The 19,852-nt window shown below is 36.5% G+C and overlaps 1 protein-coding gene across 32 annotated transcripts in view; it reads left to right on the forward strand.

Moving 5' to 3' along the window:
* Nucleotides 1–19,852, forward strand: part of PCM1 (pericentriolar material 1) — an 88,650-nt gene that overhangs the window by 18,260 nt on the left and 50,538 nt on the right. For 12 of the 32 annotated variants that reach the window (XM_057537160.1, XM_057537164.1, XM_057537171.1 and 9 more), the window contains 8 exons: nt 4,221–4,398; nt 4,562–4,651; nt 8,473–8,582; nt 10,520–10,736; nt 14,016–14,202; nt 15,141–15,314; nt 15,826–15,998; nt 16,115–16,353. In XM_057537160.1, coding sequence (XP_057393143.1) covers nt 4,221–4,398; nt 4,562–4,651; nt 8,473–8,582; nt 10,520–10,736; nt 14,016–14,202; nt 15,141–15,314; nt 15,826–15,998; nt 16,115–16,353 — 1,368 coding nt within the window. The remainder of the gene's footprint in view (nt 1–4,220; nt 4,399–4,561; nt 4,652–8,472; nt 8,583–10,519; nt 10,737–14,015; nt 14,203–15,140; nt 15,315–15,825; nt 15,999–16,114; nt 16,354–19,852) is intronic. The other 20 variants (XM_057537173.1, XM_057537175.1, XM_057537183.1 and 17 more) reach the window with 6 other exon arrangements.

The following is a 19,852-nucleotide window of genomic DNA, read 5'->3' on the forward strand; positions in this document are numbered from 1 at the left end:
TTTATATTTTTCTTCCCATTGGAAATCCCTTCTTCCATTCTTTTTTTTTTTAATTATCCAGTTGACTTGTTTCCTGATGTTTTTGCTACCTTTTCCTCCAATGTTTGCTGTAAATGTTCTTTCTTTTAATTTTCCATGATTTGCATAAAGACACTCAAGAAAGGTTTAAAGACAACTATTTGTGTAGTTCCGCTTAAAACAGTTTGAAAAAAAAACAGCATTTGTAAAAGTGCTCATATCCATTTGACAGGAGTAAAGTACTATTTTAATAATTGAGTATAGATAAGACCAATTTCATATGTTTTATTACTAGCTTATTACCTAGGATTAGGCTTTCCTTTCTGTTATGTACATATTTTATATTTTTGTGGCTGTTTAAAAATGACAAAGCTTAACCTCTAGATATTAGGATGTCTCCCCACTCTCCCACAAGAGTTTGAAGATATAGTTTGAAATCAGCTATAGTGATCTTACTATAAAATGTTAAGCAAAAGGTATCCCAGTTCAACAGAATAGTAAAGTAGCTGATTATTTTTGAAACTAGCATTGGAGAAGAGGAAGTGAATGGGGGAAAATAGATCCTTTGGAACTTAATGTTCCTTTCTTAAGTCTTCTGAATAGTGACAAACAGAACTTGAGTTGACAGTTACTACAGCATAGCGTCTTCCAGTTTTACTTTTTTCCCCTAAGGCGTTATGTTTGCTTTTAAAAACCACTTTTCTGTTTTTAAGTTTCTTTGAATAATGTCCTTATAAATATTATTTTCTCTTGAACTTCTTTCTGGAGTTTATTTTAATTTGATTCTTTTTAATCTTTTGATTTTTAGGGCCATCCTAGGGTAGTTCTATCAGTACTCTGTTCATAAAATGATTTCATTTTCTTAGAAAAAACCCTAATTCCCACTGACTGACTTTATTGTTTCTCTGCTATGCAGAATCTTTCGTTCTCCCCACCTGCTTTCATTCCCTCCTTAACATCCTTTCAAAATATAGTATTCTGTTAGAAGACCAGGGAAGAAAGTTGGTGTCTTAACTGAGGTTCAGTGCTTAAAGCAACCTTGTGAGTTGCAGCTTGATAGGAGATAATTGATATTCTTGAGTTGAGCAGAGTCCATTTTATGAAATATTTTATAGACACGATGACATTGCATAATTTTTAAAAAGATCCTTCCCTGAATACCCATGCCTTCATTGTTTTCCTGTACTCATCTTTCCCCCCACACTTAATCTCAGCTCTTAGAGCATTCATAAGCTTTTAAAAATACCATCTACCCATTTTTTGCTATTGTTTTTATCATTTCTAGTTATTTCATGTGGGCTAGATTTGTCTCCCAAACCAGACTATGCTTCTTCAGAGATAGTTTTAAATACAGAAGAGAGAGTCTACGGATGTAATTTTGGGGCAGATAGTATGATGTGAAAAAACACTAACCTAGAACTTAGGAATCTGACTTCCCCTCACTGTGATATTGGATAAATCACAGCTTTATCTTCTCTGGGCTTACAGTTTCTCACCTTTCAGATGACAAAACTTGGAATACATATTAACTGAAGTACTTTTCAGCCATAAAAATATATTTGGATCCATGAAGAATTATTGGAAGAACATCAGTTGGGTAGAGGAAAGGAAGACTTAGGGTTTTCTGAAATCTGTTACCTGTATGCAACTCGAGATTTCATGCTTAAGTTATTATTGTTACTTTTTAATTTGTAAACTAAGAATGTACTTACTGAAAGTGACTCAAAACATTTAAATGAAAATATGTGTTTGAAGGATGGGTATAGTCCTGGCCTCCTTTTTTGGATTTCTATTCCATGCACCATCTTGTTGCCATGTTTTTATCCCCAGGTATTTTTATTACCATTTTCTCATCTTCCCTTTCTTTATATTTGATTGTAGTTCCCACCCACCTCCCTCAGTTCATCTTTTCTAAGTATTAGTCTGAAATGTTATTTATGTGGATGCAAAAGTTATTAAGCAGTAATAAAACTCCACTAATTTCAAAAATTGTTGGGAATTCATCTTTGGATTAGTGAAAAATCTGAAGTTCAGAATTCTTTATAATTAGAGTATCAAAGTTTTGCAAATAAATGTGACTAACAAGGATTAAAATTCTTTTTAAAAGTTTGTATTTTAAAGGGTAAGAAACCATAATATTAAATTGTTTAGTAAATTCTTTAAAATTAGATAGCTTTAAGGTTAGCTTGAGGTCTAAACTATTTTTGAGAGATGGGAGGATTATGAATTAGATGGAGATAATGCATTCTTGATGGTTTTCTTTTTTCCTAGATGACTTTTAGCCTTATTTGTGTAATGTTTCTTTTCTTAGTCATTTACCACTGATGCTTTGTTGGAGTATTTGATTGATGTCAACCTGGAGAGATTTCTCTGAGTCGTTCCACTGAAATCTGTACCTGATTGGGTCTGGTTTTATATTTTACCGGTGACTTTGATGAAATTAATTTGGATCAGATCTGAGATGGCTACCTATCTCAGATTGATAGTTATCTCTCACCCTTCAAATTATTTTTTCAAGATGTAAATAGTCTTGAAATGAGCAAGAACTAAGAAGATGAATTTTCATAGGAATGAATGTAATGTTAACTAGGTAACTCCATTTGTATAGGATGGGAGAGAACTGAGTAAATTGTACTTGATTTGAAAATGGCTTTAGTTTATTGGAAATTCTCCAGTAAAATACTAGCTTAACCAAGATACATTATTTCTCTTCCATGTTCATAAAGTCTAGTTGGCCAGTCCAGGATAGAGCACTGACCTGGCTTCTCTGATACCTTACATCAAACATTCTAACTGTAGTCTTCTACTTCCTTTTTGAGCTTCCTTTCTTTGAGTTCTTAATTCTGAGCCATGTAATTATTTTTATTGCTTGCCAAGTTATCACAGTTACTCATTCTTGTTTACAATACTAATGAGTGCTACTTGGGGAGGTAAAGGGAAGAGGTTTGTGCAAAGTATTGTTAAGGAATGTTACCCAGAAGGGAATTTCTCTGGAGCCATCTGTGTTCTCCATAATTTTTCTTGGAATCAAACGTACATAGGGAAAACAGATCAGTGCATTTTTACTTTGAAAAGAAATCACTGAGGTTTATTTTCCTTGTTAACTTTGGTTAGAGCCAGGGGATATCATTCATTTAAAGTCTCCATATCCCCAACAAAAATTTGGTAGCAATGCAAATTTAAAATTAACTATTTCTAAGTTAACAGAAATATTTTATGTAAATGTTAGCTAAAATCATTAAACTTTTAAGATACAAAATTTTTTAAAAGGCAAATCAGTGATGAAAAATACCATTATGGTATACAGTTCATGCATAATTTGTCTTATTTATTGTTTCCAGGTTGTATTTAAATTTCTGTCTTTGATTAATTGACTTTATTTTTTCTGGTTGGGTTACACTTGAATATTTTTAAGATTAACATTTAAAATTTTATAATTCCTTATAAGTGGCACCTATTTAATCTGTTCCTCTTTTAGGCAAAATGTTATCTTTTGGGGGGGAATTTCAAAGTAATTTATGTCCTCAGACTCAGCATTAAATGAGCATCTTTTAAAAGAAAAAATAGTAATGATATCTTTGATGCAAAAGATAATATTTTTTCTTTACTGTATCCTAATATAAAGTGATGCAAGTAAATTAAAGCCTTTCACATCAAATAATCAAATAAAAAGAATATTTTTAAAATTTCCATCCGTAGTTAGAAAATAGTTGGTTTGTTTTTGTTTTGTTGGTTTTTAAACATCACTTCTAGGAATGGGGCAGAAGATTTTTTAGTCTGGTCTTTCTCCAGGGCTACTTGTAGGGCATTAACCTGGTATGATCTGCTCTTCCTTTTCTGTAAGGCCTGGATCCCTCATTGTGTGTGTGTGTGTGTGTGTGTGTGTGTGTGTGTGTGTGTGTGTGTGTGTGCGCGCCTTCCTGTGTTCCTTTTTGTATGCCTTTTGCTTTATTTTCTTTTTGTTAATTCTTCTTCATGCTAAGCACATGCATATGGTCTTCTACCTTGAAATTACCTAACTACCTAATTCTTAACATGACAGGCTGTCTCTGTGTCATCATTTTCTTCTTTTTCTTTCAAGTCTGTATCTAGGGTTGTATATTTAATACTAATTTATTGTCTATGTATGTACCTTGCCGTTGGTAGTTGAAATAGGAACATGGATTTTAAAAGATACAAGTGTTGTTGGTCTTATTTTTCAGGCCAGAGATCCTCAGCAGGAGCCTATGGAAGAGATAGAAAATTTGAAGAAACAACATGATTTATTAAAAAGGATGTTACAGCAGCAGGAGCAACTGAGAGCTCTGCAGGGACGACAAGCTGCTCTCCTTGCGCTGCAGCATAAGGCAGAGCAAGCTATCGCTGTGATGGATGATTCTGGTATGCCACCATCTTAGAATGTTTTTATAAGTAAGGCTCAATAAATAATGATATGATTGCAAGGTGGATGCTGGTTATTATATAATTAGATCTTGATTGTTGTCTAGTTGAGAAACCTACATGTGAGGCTTACCCTGTCCTGTGCTTTTCTCTGGTTATGCAGAAAAGGTTGCAGGGACAACTCCTGGCCATCATACTGTACCGTGCAGACAGCCAGCTCGCTCTCCTTTTCATCAGAGAGTACCCTTAAGAGGTAAAAGGGACAGGATGTAGTTCTGTTTTTGTACCTCAAATTTATAGGGCTCTTGTTGCTTCTATTTCTGCCTTTTGTACTTTATTTAACTAGGATTGCTGTACTTTGCTTGCCTGCCAAGGAAGGGTTAAAACCTTAAGTGAGGCAGTGAATAAATGTAAGTTTCTTTGGCTTCTGACATGAATAGTGAGGTATCCAATTGTATGCACTAGTTCCTTTGAACTAAATTTATATCCTATCCAGTCTCCCTGAGACTCAGAAATCTTCTTTTCTTTCTTCTTCTTTCCCTCATAGCCACGTACCACTTAGATGGAAATTGTATTGAATTCCTTTTTAAAAAAAATGTCAGCTTTATTGCGGTATAATTGACAAATAAAATTATAAGATATTTAAAGTATACATCTTAGTGATTTAAGTTTTGTATTTTTGGATCTTGTTTAAGAAACCTTTCCCCATCCTATGTATTGAATTCTTTAGTATTGAGTCTAACTTTATAGTTTGTCTTGTTATTGTCAAACCTACATGTTTAATTTCTCATTAAGTTGAAAACAGATTGTTACTTATTAAAACTTAAAACCAAGTTATATTTTCTAGTAGTCTGTCATTACAGTCTAATAATAATTTATCTCCTGTGGGCTCTCCATTTAAGGTCCTTACTGTAGTTACCCTGTTACTCAATTTATCGTGTTGTCCACACCTAGCCCACTGGCTCAGCCTTCTGCACACTGTTATATGTAATTTAATTTTGCATTTTCATAAGGAGCTTTATGACTTGCAAGTAACTTACTCTTTTGTAATAATTATATAGTTGTATAGAATATATATGGTATAGTATATAATAATTATGCAAATTTTCATCCCCATTTTTCCCTTGCAAAATTCAAAGTATCATTAGCTGTTAGATTTAGGAAAAAACAAAATACTTTAACAGTGACAAATACAGTTTGGTTAATGACCAACTTTTAAAATATTTTTCAAGATTGGAGTATCAAATTTCAGAGATTTTCTTGTGATAGTTATGTTATTTCAAATAGTTATACTTATGTCATCTCATTTGATCACCACAAAACTGTAGGTTAGTCACCAGGGCTTTTTTTTTTATAATTCTCACTTTAGAGAGAAGGAACTCTAACACAGAGTTCGTGACTTGCCTAGGCTTATATGGAATTTTAGTAGAATCAGATTTCTTTTTTTTTTTTAAAGGAACTCCTTTATTTACTTATTTATTTATTTATTTTTGGCTGTGTTGGGTCTTCGTTTCTGTGCGAGGGCTTTCTCTAGCTGCGGCAAGCGGGGGCCACTCTTCATCGCGGTGCGCGGGCCTCTCACTATCGCGGCCTTTATTGTTGCGGAGCACAGGCTCCAGACGCGCAGGCTCAGCAATTGTGGCTCACGGGCTTAGTCGCTCCGCGGCATGTGGGATCTTCCCAGACCAGGGCTTGAACCCGTGTCCCCTGCATTGGCAGGCAGACTCTCAACCACTGCGCCACCAGGGAAGCCCCCAAGAATCAGATTTCTTGAGTTCCAGGTCAGGGGTCTTCTATTTCTGAATATAAACCTTTATTTTTTTTTTATTTTTTATTTTTAAATTATTATTTATTTATTTATTTATTTTGGGCTGTGTTGGGTCTTCGTTTCTGTGCGAGGGCTTCCTCTAGCTGTGGCAAGCGGGGGCCACTCTTCATCGCGGTGCGCGGGCCTCTCACTATCGCGGCCTCTCTTGTTGCGGAGCACAGGCTCCAGACGCGCAGGCTCAGTAGTTATGGCTCACGGGCCTAGTTGCTCTGTGGCATGTGGGATCTTCCCAGACCAGGGCTCGAACCCGTGTCCCCTGCATTAGCAGGCAGATTCTCAACCACTGCGCCACCAGGGAAGCCCCCTAAACCTTTATTTTTAAGTAAGCAGATAATCTTTCTTTCTTTTTTTTTTTTTTTAATGTACTATTATGAGACAAGGACCAGGAGGAGAATGAACAGGAGTTTAAATTTGAATTTATTTTATGTACTATTTCAAAAAGAATTTTAGGTTAATGATTGAAAACAGATTTTATCTTGCATTTATGAGATTTTGCAGGAGAATACTGATGTAAAAACAAACTTACAGTATTTAATCTTTAGGTATATAAGAGAGGCAACATAATTGTCATGGGAAAGAGTGTTCCTTTTACCATTTAACTAGCAAGTTGTGTGTTATCTAGACTGTAATTGCTCTTTTTCCCCCAAGTACTTTGGACTGGATACATGGGAGTCTACCCCACCCTGTAATTCTAATTTCTCATTGAAAAAGCTAATATTTTCCTTCAAAACAGACACAGTTTATAGTCATTGTCTCTTTTAGAGCTGGAAAGATAAGCATGGGGTGGTTGAGTAACAGAGCAGTAACTATTATGAAAATTGTCATCAGAATACTGCCTTAGGAAGAAAAAAACTGTGGTCTTTTAGTATGAGTTATATCACAAGCAACTCCTTCAATAAATTATCTGTTCTACAGTAGGGGTCGGCAAACTATAGGCAGCTGGATTTGGCCCACTGCCTGAAATAAAATTTTATGGAATACAGCCATGTCCATTTGTTTATGTATTGTATGTAGTTGCTTATGTATTGTATATAGTTGCTTTTGCCCTACAGTGGCAGAGTTGAGTAGTTGAGACAAGAACTGTATCTCCACAAAGCCTAACATGTTTACTATCTGAATCTTTAAAAAAAAGCTTGCCAGCCCCTGTACTAGAACATTGATTCTGTTGGGGAGGTGGGGATTGAGACTGGTCAGAATTAGCTGTGCTTTTTCAGACTAACCACTTACTTTGCCCACCACGCCTCCAACCCAACCTGGTGGACCTTCCCGCACCCCGACTCTGTTGAGTCACTATTCCTTTTTTTTTTTTTTTAATTAATTAATTAATTTATTTATTTATTTTTATTTTTGGCCGTGTTGGGTCTTTGTTTCTGTGCGAGGGCTTTCTCTAGTTGCGGCAAGTGGGGGCCACTCTTCATCGCGGTGCGCGGGCCTCTCACTATCGCGGCCTCTCTTGTTGCGGACCACAGGCTCTAGAGCGCAGGCTCAGTAGTTGTGGCGCACGGGCTTAGTTCCTCCGCAGCATGTGGGATCTTCCCAGACCAGGGCTCGAACCCGTGTCCCCTGCATTGGCAGGCAGATTCTCAACCACTGTGCCACCAGGGATGCCTGAGTCACTATTCTTTTTTTTTTTTTTTTTTTAATTTTATTTATTTATTTATTTTATTTTTGGCTATGTTGGGTCTTCGTTTCTGTGTGAGGGCTTTCTCTAGTTGAGGCGAGTGGGGGCCACTCTTCATCGCGGTGCGCAGGCCTCTCACCATCGCGGCCTCTCCCGTTGGAGAGCACAAGCTCCAGACGCGCAGGCTCAGTAGCTGTGGCTCACGGGCCCAGCTGCTCCGCGGTATGTGGGATCTTCCCAGACCAGGGCTCGAACCCGTGTCCCCTGCACTGGCAGGCAGACTCTCAACCACTGCGCCACCAGGGAAGCCCCTGAGTCACTATTCTTAATTGGGATGTAGCAGTATCCCTCCTTGAATGTTGGGACAGAAAAAGATGAACCACTATACTAGAGTTTTGTGAGTGTCCCTTTATTTTCAGGTTAGATGGAAACTTATAAAATGATTGGTTGGCAGATAAATCTGAGGGTTAACTAGCTTCAAATTACGTTGAGATTTTTTAAATTTCTTTTTTCCCCCCAAATTTATTTTTAGCTTCTCAGAAATTAAAGTGTTGTTTTTTATTTATTTGCTTTAATGAATTATTAAATTATTTGCTTGAATGAAAGTTGTTAACTTTCTTTCCAGTTGTAACAGAAACTACAGGTAGCCTATCTGGAGTCAGTATCACATCTGAACTAAATGAAGAATTGAATGATTTAATTCAGCGTTTTCATAATCAGCTTCGTGATTCTCAGGTAACTTCATTTTTTTGGTATACTGGATTTAAAATCACATTAACTAAAGCAGTGCTTCTCAAACTTTACTGAGCATACATATCACCTGGCATGATTGTTAAAAAATGTAGATTTCTGGTCAGTGGGATCCCCCCACCTCCAAAATTATGATTCATACATCTGGGGTGGGCTTCCCACCATGCGATTCCAGTGCTGGAAGTCTCGGGACTATGCCTTGGGAAGCTCTAATTTAGAGGAATATCTACTTTGAATGAAGTGATTAGTGAAACTTCCCCTTTGTATGCTCCTAGATGACGCATTCTTATTTCACCTTAAAGATTGTTAATGGTCACAACTGTTAAACTTAAGTTAGTGTGAATCTATGCTTTTGCAATGTTTTACTAACAATTTTAAGAAAGTTCTTAAGTTTAATTTCAGAGTTAATAAGTGTTATAATTTAATGACCTTTGTAAATAATGATATAAATGCAAAATTTCAGTCTCTTGAGTGAGAAAGGGTGAATTAATACCTCTCCACTGGAAATGGGTATAATTGACAATGCATTATCTTCTGTCTGCTGACCCAAGTTTAAATAAAAGAAGATGATCTAACTACTTTGGAGAGTTACTTAGCAATATCTAGTACATTTTTTCTAGTGACCCTGTTCAAAAGGAGATGCATACAAGAATGTTCTTGGCAGCATTGTATTAATAGCAAAGCAGAAACAATCTAAATGTCCATGAACAGGAAAATGGATTAGTAAGTTATTATATATACATAGAGTGAAATCCTATAACCGGTTACAGTAAATGAACCAGAGCTAATGAATGAAAATGCAAGTTTAAGAAGGATACCACTTAGCTTATGTTTTAAAATGTGTAGAGTGTATATTTTTTATGGATACCTTCATAGGTATTAACAAAATAAAAATATGTATGAGAATGGTAGGTGTCTAATTCCAGATTGTGGTTATCTCTTGAGAGAGTAATGGGGTCAGGATTTCTACGTATAAAGCTTTAGCTATTATCTGTAATATTATATTTCTCTTAAAGAAAGAATTGATGCAAATGTGGCAAAATACTAAAATTTGACTAAGCCCAGTGCTGGTTATTCATTATATGATTCCCTAATCCTTAGTGGATTTTTTAAATGTTTCATAAATTTTTTTTTTTAATAGGAAAGAGGTGGTAGGAGAAACTGATAGGTTAAGAAGTTAAAGTTTATGATTGTGGTTCTAAAAAGATGGCAAGAGAGAGAATGAGGTTTTTGAAGGTTTGTTCTATATAAAATGTGGCATTTCTAGCACTTAGTTTAGATCCAGTTAATAGCATCCAGTGAATCCCCACTGTGCGGTTAGGTGTGTCTATAAAGCAGTATATATATATATATATATATGCATATATGCTGTTTTATAGATATGGTGTCACATCAGGGAACAGTATGTGTATAACTTGGGAATAGGAAAGGCGTATATATATACTTACCGACCAGCACAACCTACACAAATGTTTCTCTCTTCTTATAAAGAATATTTATGTATTTTTGGGACTTCCCTGGTGGCACAGTGGTTAAGAATCCACCTGCCAACGCAAGGGACACGAGTTCGATCCCTGGTCCAGGAAGGTCCCACACGCTGTGGAGCAACTAAGCCTGTGGGCCACTACTACTGAGCCTGCACTCCAGAGCCCGCGAGCCACAACTGCTGAGCCCACATGCCACAGCTACTGAAGCCCGCGTGCCCTGGAGCCTGTGCTCCGCAGAAAGAGAAGCCACTGCAATGAGAAGCCCGCGCACCACAGCTAAGAGTAGCCCCCACTCGCCACAACTAGAGAAAGCCTGCGCGCAGCAATGAAGACCCAATGCAGCCAAAAGAAAAAAAGAGAGAAAATATTTATGCATTTTTAAAATGAGAATGCAAGCTTAAATCGCCTAATCTTTCTTTTTTTTTTTTTTTAAAGCCTCCAGCTGTTCCAGACAATAGAAGACAAGCAGAAAGTCTTTCATTAACTAGGGAGGTTTCTCAGAGCAGAAATCCATCAGTTTCAGAGCATTTACCTGATGAGAAAGTCCAGCTTTTTAGCAAAATGAGAGTGTTACAAGAAAAGAAACAAAAAATGGACAAGCTGCTTGGAGAACTTCATACACTTCGAGATGAGCATTTGAACAATTCATCATGTAAGTAAATCTAAGCAGTATTAGGTAGAGGACACGTAAGTATATATGCCAACATGTAATAATTACTTAGTAAATATTTGGTGAATGAATAAACACATAGTTACTCAAGAAAATTATAATTTTTGTGGGGAAATAGGACTTGCACATGAAAAGTTTTTAAGTAACAAGGCAAAGTATGGTAAAGCCAAATAGATGGTAGATCTGTAAAATTCAGAAAAGGAAAAGAATGAATTTGGGCTTGAAAAATTGGTAGGATTTTATTTTATTTTTTATAAATTTATTTATTTAATTTATTTATTATTATTTTTGGCTGTGTTGGGTCTTTGCTGCTGCACGCGGGCTCTCCCCAGTTGCGGCGAGTGGGGGCCACCCTCCGTTGCAGTGCTCGGACCTCTCACTGCACGGCCTCTCCCGTTGCGGAGCATGGGCTCCAGGCGCGCGGGCTTCAGCAGTTGTGGCGTGCGGGCCCAGTTGCTCCACGGCATGTGGGATCTTCCCGTACCGGGGCTCGAACCTGTGTCCCCTGCATTGGCAGGCAGACTCCCAACCACTGCGCCACCAGGGAAGCCTGGTAGGATTTTTTTTTTTTTTAATTTATTATTTATTTATTTATTTATGACTGTGTTGGGTCTTCGTTTCTGTGTGAGGTCTTTCTCTAGTTGAGGCAAGTGGGGGCCACTCTTCATCGCTGTGCACGGGCCTCTCACTATCGTGGTCTCTCTTGTTGCGGAGCACAGGCTCCAGACGCGCAGGCTCAGTAGTTGTGGCGCACGGGCCTAGTTGCTCCGCGGCATGTGGGATCTTCCCAGACCAGGGCTTGAACCCATGTCCCCTGCATTGGCAGGCAGATTCTCAACCACTGCGCCACCAGGGAAGCCCCAGCCTGGTAGGATTTTAAATAAGGGATAAGTATAAGAGAAGGTAACTGTTAGATACTTTGACATAATAATACTGCACTTTTTAGCATATCCAAAATTTTTCCTTAAGGAAAAGCTAAACCAAATTAGTACATTGACTTTAAAACTATGAAACAGATTTAGAAAGTATTTATGCAATAAAAACCTGATATGAAAAACTTATTTAGTGCAGAAAGTCCCAAACACTTCATTTTTTAAAATACATAAATAGTCATCTCAGGTGGGACTAGGAAAGGCATATAGTCATCCTAGATATACTAGTTAAATAGTTATACAACCATCCCTCAGTATCCATGGGGGATTGGTTCCAGCACCCTCACCCACACCCCAGCACCCTCACCCACACCCCTACGGATACCAAAATCTGAGGCTGCTTAAGTCCCTTATCTAAAATGGCATAGTATTTGCATGTAACATAAGCATATCCTCCAGTATACTTTAAATCATCTCTGGGTTACTTACAGTACTTAATACAATGTAAATGCTATATAAATAGTTACCAGCATGCTGCAGATTCAAGTTTTGCTTTTTGGAACTTTATGGAATTTTTTTTTTCCTGAATATTTTCTATCTGCTTTTGGTTAAATCCGCAGATGCAGGACTCTTGGATACGGAGGGCCGATTGTACTAGTTATATAGGAAAGCCAATAGTCATCTTAGTTATACTGTAGGAACTGTCTTTTCTGCTCTACAGATGTTTTACTGGCCTTTGTCTTATTCAGATCCAGTTACTAGTCCTCACTTGGCCACATACCTTCCCAAGCCTGGTCCCTGCCTCTTACTCAAACGGTTGGTAGTAGGAGCTGTAGCACTGGGTATTGGAATCAGTAGGGTCAACCCTAACAGGCCATTATTCTTTAGCATTCCAGATGCTGTCTTATCAAAGAACAGACAAGGGATAGAAACATCATCTCTGGATCCCTGTACTTCACCCTAGTTGTCTGCCACCTTCAAAGAACTGTACTATTTCTGCCCTGAGACATACGCCTTTCTTCTCCCTGACTTCTGCTCCTCCTCTGCCTCCTCTAGAGTATAAGCTAATCCCAGTGCCCATCCTTCCCAAACAGATGAACACAACCAAGGAAAACTTAGTTTTTCGTAAGTTGTACTCAAAGCCTTGTGGTCAGTTTTATACACATAATTAAAGTAGCACTCTGTCTACTGATGACTAAAAAGTCATATATTTCTCTGGGAAACAGAGTGAAAGCAGAGCAAAAGGTAGAACAGTCAAGGAATAGAGAGAAAAGACTACTGGAAACCAGCTGTAGCAGTGGATAACGTGAGCAACAAATGAAGATTGTCACTGTGAGGAAGAGAAAAATGATGATAGTTTTAAAGTGGTAGTGGACTTGCCTGGTGGTGCAGTGGTTAAGAATCTGCCAGTACAGGGGACACGGGTTCGAGCCCTGGTCTAGGAAGATCCCACATGCCGCGGAGCAACTAAGCCCGTGCACCACAACTACTGAGCCTGCACTCTAGAGCCTGCGAGCCACAACTACTGAAGCCCGCGTGCCTAGAGCTTGTGCTCCGCAGCAAGAGAAGCCACCACAATGAGAAGCCCATGCACCTCAACAAAGAGTAACCCCCCGCTCACCGCAACTAGAGAAAGCCCGCACGCAGCAACGAAGACCCAACGCAGCCAGAAATAAAAAAATAAAAAGAAAAAAATAAATAAACTGGTAGGAGAGAGAGAAGCACAAAGATTCTTAGTCTTCATTTATTACCCTTGAAAGCATAAGATATCTTTGATCTGTGTGGACAGAAAAGTAATTAAAATGTAGTTCAAGAGCTGTCTTAGAGGATTAATCGTCATCTAATTAGAAAATTTTATTGCTGAGTAGTATTCATGGTATATGTACCACAGTCACTTTAACAATTTTGCTTTATCTTTTGGAACAAGAAAAGTTCCATCTTGGAGACCAGATAGAATCCCTCTGGACTGGAACATTCTCACGGACCTATCAGCTAGGGTTGCCCTGTAAAGATTTGTAGATGGTGTGCTTGCACATCATATGCAGTGGCTCTATTTAACTTAACCTGGAACCAAGTTTATCAGAGGAGTACTCTCGTTACTTTCTCAAGGTAGAATATCGTAGTTCTTGTTGGTTTCCATCTTGTCTTTCCTTATTCTTTCCTTTCTGTTTTAACTCTGTTTGGTTGAAGGACATGTTAATAAACAAGTGGGCTGGTTATATCCTTAAGTTTCACATTTTAAAGCTGCAGGATTTAAGATGTTAATGACTTTTACTTTTTATTTTTCTATGTCTGAGCCAACTACGAATGTGTTGTTTGATGCTGTGTTTGTTTATTTATGGTAACTGGTCTTTTTTTTTTTTTTTTTGGGTGGTTGTGCCTTCTTCAGCCTCTCCACAAAGGAGTGTGGATCAGAGAAGTACAGCCGCAGCTCCCCCTGCTCCTGTAGGCTTAACACCAGTTGTCAATGGAGAATCCAGTAGCCTCACCTCATCTGTTCCTTATCCTGCTGCTTCTCTAGTTTCTCAGAATCAGAGTGAAAATGAAGGCCACCTAAATCCAACTGAAAAACTCCAGTAAAACATTTCTACAAACATTGTTTACATAGATTAGAATTGAATAATGGGGATAAATCTTGGGGGTTTTTTCTTTGTTGAAAATTCTGGAAAAACTGAGTTAATTTGATATGATAAACATTTTTAAGTGATATGGTGGTAGAATAAGTTTGTGTGTTATATGTGCATCTTTGAGTTGTCCTAGAGAAATGTGACATTGTAATAACATATAATTTCTATGAGCTAATGTATTCCTGTTTTCCAAATAAAGGGACTACAGTTAAAAGATTTCTATATTCAAATGGTTTAGAGCCCAGGCTCTAGAGTCAGACAGCCCTGAAATTGTATCTCACAAGGTTGTGTGACTGTGGACAAATAGCACCCTCGCTAAGCCTCTTTTTCTTCACCTAGCATAATATATTTGTTCTTAAAGGTGTTTTAAGGATTAGAAAACATTGGCATAATTCCTGGGACTCAGTAAAAACTCAACAACCTAATTATTCTTTTTGGTAAACATGTTATATAGTATGGTAACATGTAGATCTCTATATGTTGTAGACAAATTGGGAACCTTCTGTAAATGCTCAGTAATGCCTGCATACCTGATTTGCCTAAGAGGTACTATTTTAATGGAATATTTAGTACTTCACATTTTTGATACTTATTAAGAAACATAGGAGTATTTTTGACATTGAGATTTAAGCTGTTAACATCTATACCTGCTTAAAGTGAACACGTGGAAGAGGGTTTCTTATGCTTTTGTCCGTAACACAAGATAAGTAAATAAGGTGATGAGATTTTGAATAACCTGTACTTGAAATTACATTCATTATAGTCACATCCCCTGGATATTTGACTGGGTTTAAATTTTGTTTGTGCTGGCTGCTACTGTATGAAAATAGTGTATGCTTTATTTTGGTAAAATGGGTGTTAATATAAATGTTTTTGTTGTTTATCAGGAAGTTAAATGAAGTTCGAAAGAGGTTGAATGAGCTAAGAGAATTAGTTCATTATTATGAGCAAACATCAGATATGATGACAGATGCTGTAAATGAAAACACAAAAGAAGAAGAAACTGAAGAGTCAGAATATGATTCCGAGCATGAGAATTCTGAACCTGTTACTAACATTCGGTAAGAACTTTTTTTAAAGTTGTTTTTCTAACATATTCACCCTAACAATACATTTAATATGAAACAAAAGAAACCTCAATAGAGTGCCTACCGTTTGCCTTTTATTTAAGCTTTTCTCCTGTAAGTCTGCTGTTTTGGTCAGTGTACTCTTACTTGTTCTATAAAGAAAAACAAATAGGGAAGTATTGAATACAGTAGTCTGGTAAATTTGCTGTTTGTTAGATCAACTAAAAGTTAATCATAAGAAGTACGTAACTTCATTTTCCTACCTCTTTATTTTTAGGTGTAATTTTGATTTTTTTTTTGGTTGTAATTTTGATTTTTTTAGATGTTTTTCTTCTTAAATTTGTGAATAGGAGAAGTTAGTGAAAAGCAAGAGCCGTTTATTTAGAGGATGAATTTAAATGGGAAAATAGCCAATGATGTTCATAGTCTGGAATTATTTTATCAGCAGTTCTAAAACTTTGATTTTTTTATTATTACATATACTTTTTACCTTAAATAACTTCAGGTTGTTTTCTTTTAGAAATCCACAAGTAGCTGCCACCTGGAACGAAGTAAATAGTAATTCTAATGCACAGTGTGTTTCTAATAATAGAGATGGGAGATCAGTTAATTCTAATTGTGAAATTAACAACAGATCTGCTGCCAACATAAGAGCTCTAAACATGCCTCCTTCTTTAGGTATGATTGACTCTATTCACAGATAATTTTACCATATTATTCTTGGGAAGTGGAATTCCTTTCTTTAGTACTCTTAAGTTTATTAAGTTATTGATTTCACTGGTACATGTTTTCAGCAGATTGTCGATATAATAGAGAACGAGAACAGGGGATTCATGTTGCACAAGGTGAAGATGAGGAGGAGGAGGAGGAAGAAGCAGAAGATGAGGCAGTCAGTGGAGCTTCATTATCTAGTCATAGGAGCAGTCTGGTTGATGAGACTCCTGAAGATGCTGAATTTGAACAGAAGATCAATAGACTTATGGCTGCAAAACAGAAACTTAGACAGTTACAAGATCTTGTTGCATTGGTGCAGGTAAATACTGCTTGTATTAAAAAAAAAAGTGTCAAATGGACAGTCTTATAAGGTAAAATTTATGTGTTTGATAATTATGTTGGTATAAGTATACTAGTACACATTTATTGAGTTCTAACTATATATCAGATTTAAATGCTTAGCACTTTACATGCCATATTATCAGAGATCAGCAAACTTTTTATAAGGGTGACTTAGTAAATATGTTAAGCTTTGTGGGCTATACAGTTTCTGTCACAACTACTCAGTGCAAAAGCCACGATAGACAGAATGCAAACAGATGAGCATGGCTATGTACCAGTATAACTATTACAAAAACAAGTTTGTTTGTTTTTTTGCTGGAGACCCCAGTTCTATATCACGTAGAACTTGGTAACATCTCAGTGAGGCAGATACACAGATTAAAGGTGTTAATTGACCAGAGTTATACCATTGTCAGAGCCAGAGTTGAGACTGACATTCTGGCTGAGATCTTAACTCACTTGATGTAGAAGAAAAACCATGTTGTCTTATTCAGTAAGGCCAAATTAGTAAAGTTGGAACTATTAGTTGTAAATTTTAAAAAGCCATTTGAATGTATGAACGTGAAATTATGTAACTATTAACACTTCTGTATTGACTGACGTGGTCCAAAGGCTTTTTGCAGTTTATTGGGCTAGGTATAAAACTTTCTAAGAATGATTGAACTTTCTAAAATCATTCCTTTTCATCTGTTTATATATATATATATTTTTTTTCTTAGTAACATAATCACTAGAAAAATATCTTTTAAGAGAGACTTCCTAAAGTATTGAAATTTATATGATTGTTGGAAGCCAAAAAACTTCTGGTAAAATTAATGAGTGATTTGTTTTCATTTAGGTTTGCTTAGCTTGTGTTAGGTTGAAAAAAATGAAGTATAGAACATTAAAATTAACCACACTAATGTATAGAAAAACAATTTTTTTATGAATGAAAAAAATTCAATTGTTATTCACAACTTCTTTTGGAATGCTACTTATTTTGAATTACTCAAGTGAAAGATGAATGTGCTCTCATTTTTAATTAAAGGAAACACTACTAGTAAACTCCCTCTGAGCCTTCATTCATAATCCCATTCTCCTTCACAGATGCTACTGTGCATATGTTTTATATATATATGTATATAGTAAATACAGTTCTTTTTTTTAGCTGCAACATAGTTTTCTGTAGTATCAGTGGACCTTAGTTTAGTTAATCTAACATCCTATTGATGTTTACTTTTGTTGTTTCCAATTTTTCACTATTTGGAAACAACACTCCAATGAACATTCTTTCACAAGCTTTGTGGTGCATTTGTGTTTTTCAAGAGCAGATATGAAGAAGTGGAATTGCTTTGTCAGAGTATATGCACATTTTAATTTTAATGGACACTGCTTAATTGCTCTCCAGAATGACTATATTAATTGATATCTAAGCAGTGGTGGATGAATCCATTTCCTTATACCCTTAATTACATTTTATTTTATTGAGATACCATATAGCTTGTTTAACCATTACTGGAATTGACTTTTGGCTTTTTCTAAGGTTTTCCTATTGTAAGAAGGGGTGTTGAAGGGAAGGAGCGTAAACACATGTATACAAACAAACACATACAGGTTTATATACACATGTATATATTTTTGCTTATATATTCAAAGTATATCTGTAGACAGATACATAAACTGATAACACTGGTTACCTGTGGAGAATGGAATTGGGGAAAAGGATGGAAAGGAGATTTTTCTAAACATCTTTTTTACTTTTTGAACTTTGATCATATGACAGTATTACCATTTGAAAAAATTAAGACAGCTTCTAAAGCAAATAAGAATATAGGTTGTGCTATCATGAACATCATTGTACTTGTTAATTACTTTCTCATTTTTTCTTTATGACTCCTCTCCTCAGATGTATTGCCCAGAGTGGGAATAATAGATCAGAAATGATGAATAACTTGGTGGCTTATAGATGTATCAGCTTAATTTCAGGCTTATGTTGAATGCAGCTCTTTTGCTTTAGCGAGTGTTCTAAGACCTGAAATAACATGTATGAAAAATGAGAAAACTGCAACACAGAGGGATTAAGGGTCCTCATTTTGAGAGCTATTAAAAAAAAATGATCCAAACTCCCCAAGTTTTTATATGTTTAAGATTGATACATTTTACTTAATTTATTAAGGGTAGTCTTCTTTTGCTTGTGCCCTTACTTATATCCTTTCCCAGGAGACTCAGGAGAAGGTTTAAACAGTTATGTAGTTATCATGATTGTATAAAACTATTATTACTCTTCTTGATTAGATTAGCTTAGACAACTTATATGGCCCTTATATGGTTCCTTAGTCTGTGTTGCAGCATGTGTTGAAACAATAATTCTTCAGTCAGTTACTTTTAGCTTTGGAGTTTATATCATTTCAGTTGTTCAGACACTCTCGTGTGACAATCTGAAACTTTATGTAGTTTTTTTATTCATACTTTGGTTTTTCCACTTTTTTATTGTGTAAAAATGCCTCATGATCCAGCTTTTCTGTTTTTGAGTCCCAACTCAGTTTCTTTTTAATCTTACCATTTTAGTAGTAAATCAGGTTAGCTTTTAGATTGATGAGAAGACCAGAATAATACCATGTCTATAAGCTTAAAATCGATTAGACAGTTTTACAATCAAAGTTAGCTTTAACTCTCTATTTCCAAAGGTTAAAGTTTCAGTTGATTTCTGCAGAGAAAGCATGAGTAAATATAAAGTATACAATATTAAATGTTTTTAAGAAAATGTCATAGGTTACCTCCAATCCTCCATTCTTTTTTTATAAGATTTTTAAAAAATAAATTTATTTATATATATTTTTGGCTGCATCGGGTCTTCGTTGCTGCGTGCGGGCTTTTTCTAGTTGTGGTGAGCGGGGGCTACTCTTCATTGCAGCGCGCGGGCTTCTCATTGCAGTGGCTTCTCTTGTTGCAGAGCACGGGCTTTAGGTGCGCGGGCTTCAGTAGTTGTGGCACGCAGGCTCAGTAGTTGTGGCTCACGGTCTCTAGAGCGCAGGCTCAGTAGTTGTGGTGCATGGGCTTAGTTGCTCCACGGCGTGTGGGAACTTCCCGGACCAGGGATTGAACCCGTGTCCCCTGAATTGGCAAGCGGATTCTTAACCAATGCGCCACCAGCCCAGTCCTCCATTTTAATAAGCACATTGATTTCAACAGAAGATACGTATCTACTGTTAGGAAGATATGAACTTTTGTGGTTTTTCCAGTAGTTACAGATTTGAGGTGGTACATTCTCATTTGTTTTTGTATTGTGAGCCATTGGTACTTGTTTGGCAAACTAAAGACCAAAGTGAGGAAATGGAAAGCTTTTTAAGTGAACAAGTGATAATAGACATTGGTTGTTAAATTGTTAATGTAAAAGTCACATCTGAAGAAAAAGTATCTAATATCAAGAGTTCTCAGCTCCAATGATATATTTTGTATCTTTTTCATATTCTCTGGAAAACTCTTCTTTGATTTTA

This window comes from Balaenoptera acutorostrata, chromosome 21 (genome assembly GCF_949987535.1).
Source record: "Balaenoptera acutorostrata chromosome 21, mBalAcu1.1, whole genome shotgun sequence".
In the NCBI taxonomy this organism is placed as follows: Eukaryota; Metazoa; Chordata; class Mammalia; order Artiodactyla; family Balaenopteridae; genus Balaenoptera; species Balaenoptera acutorostrata.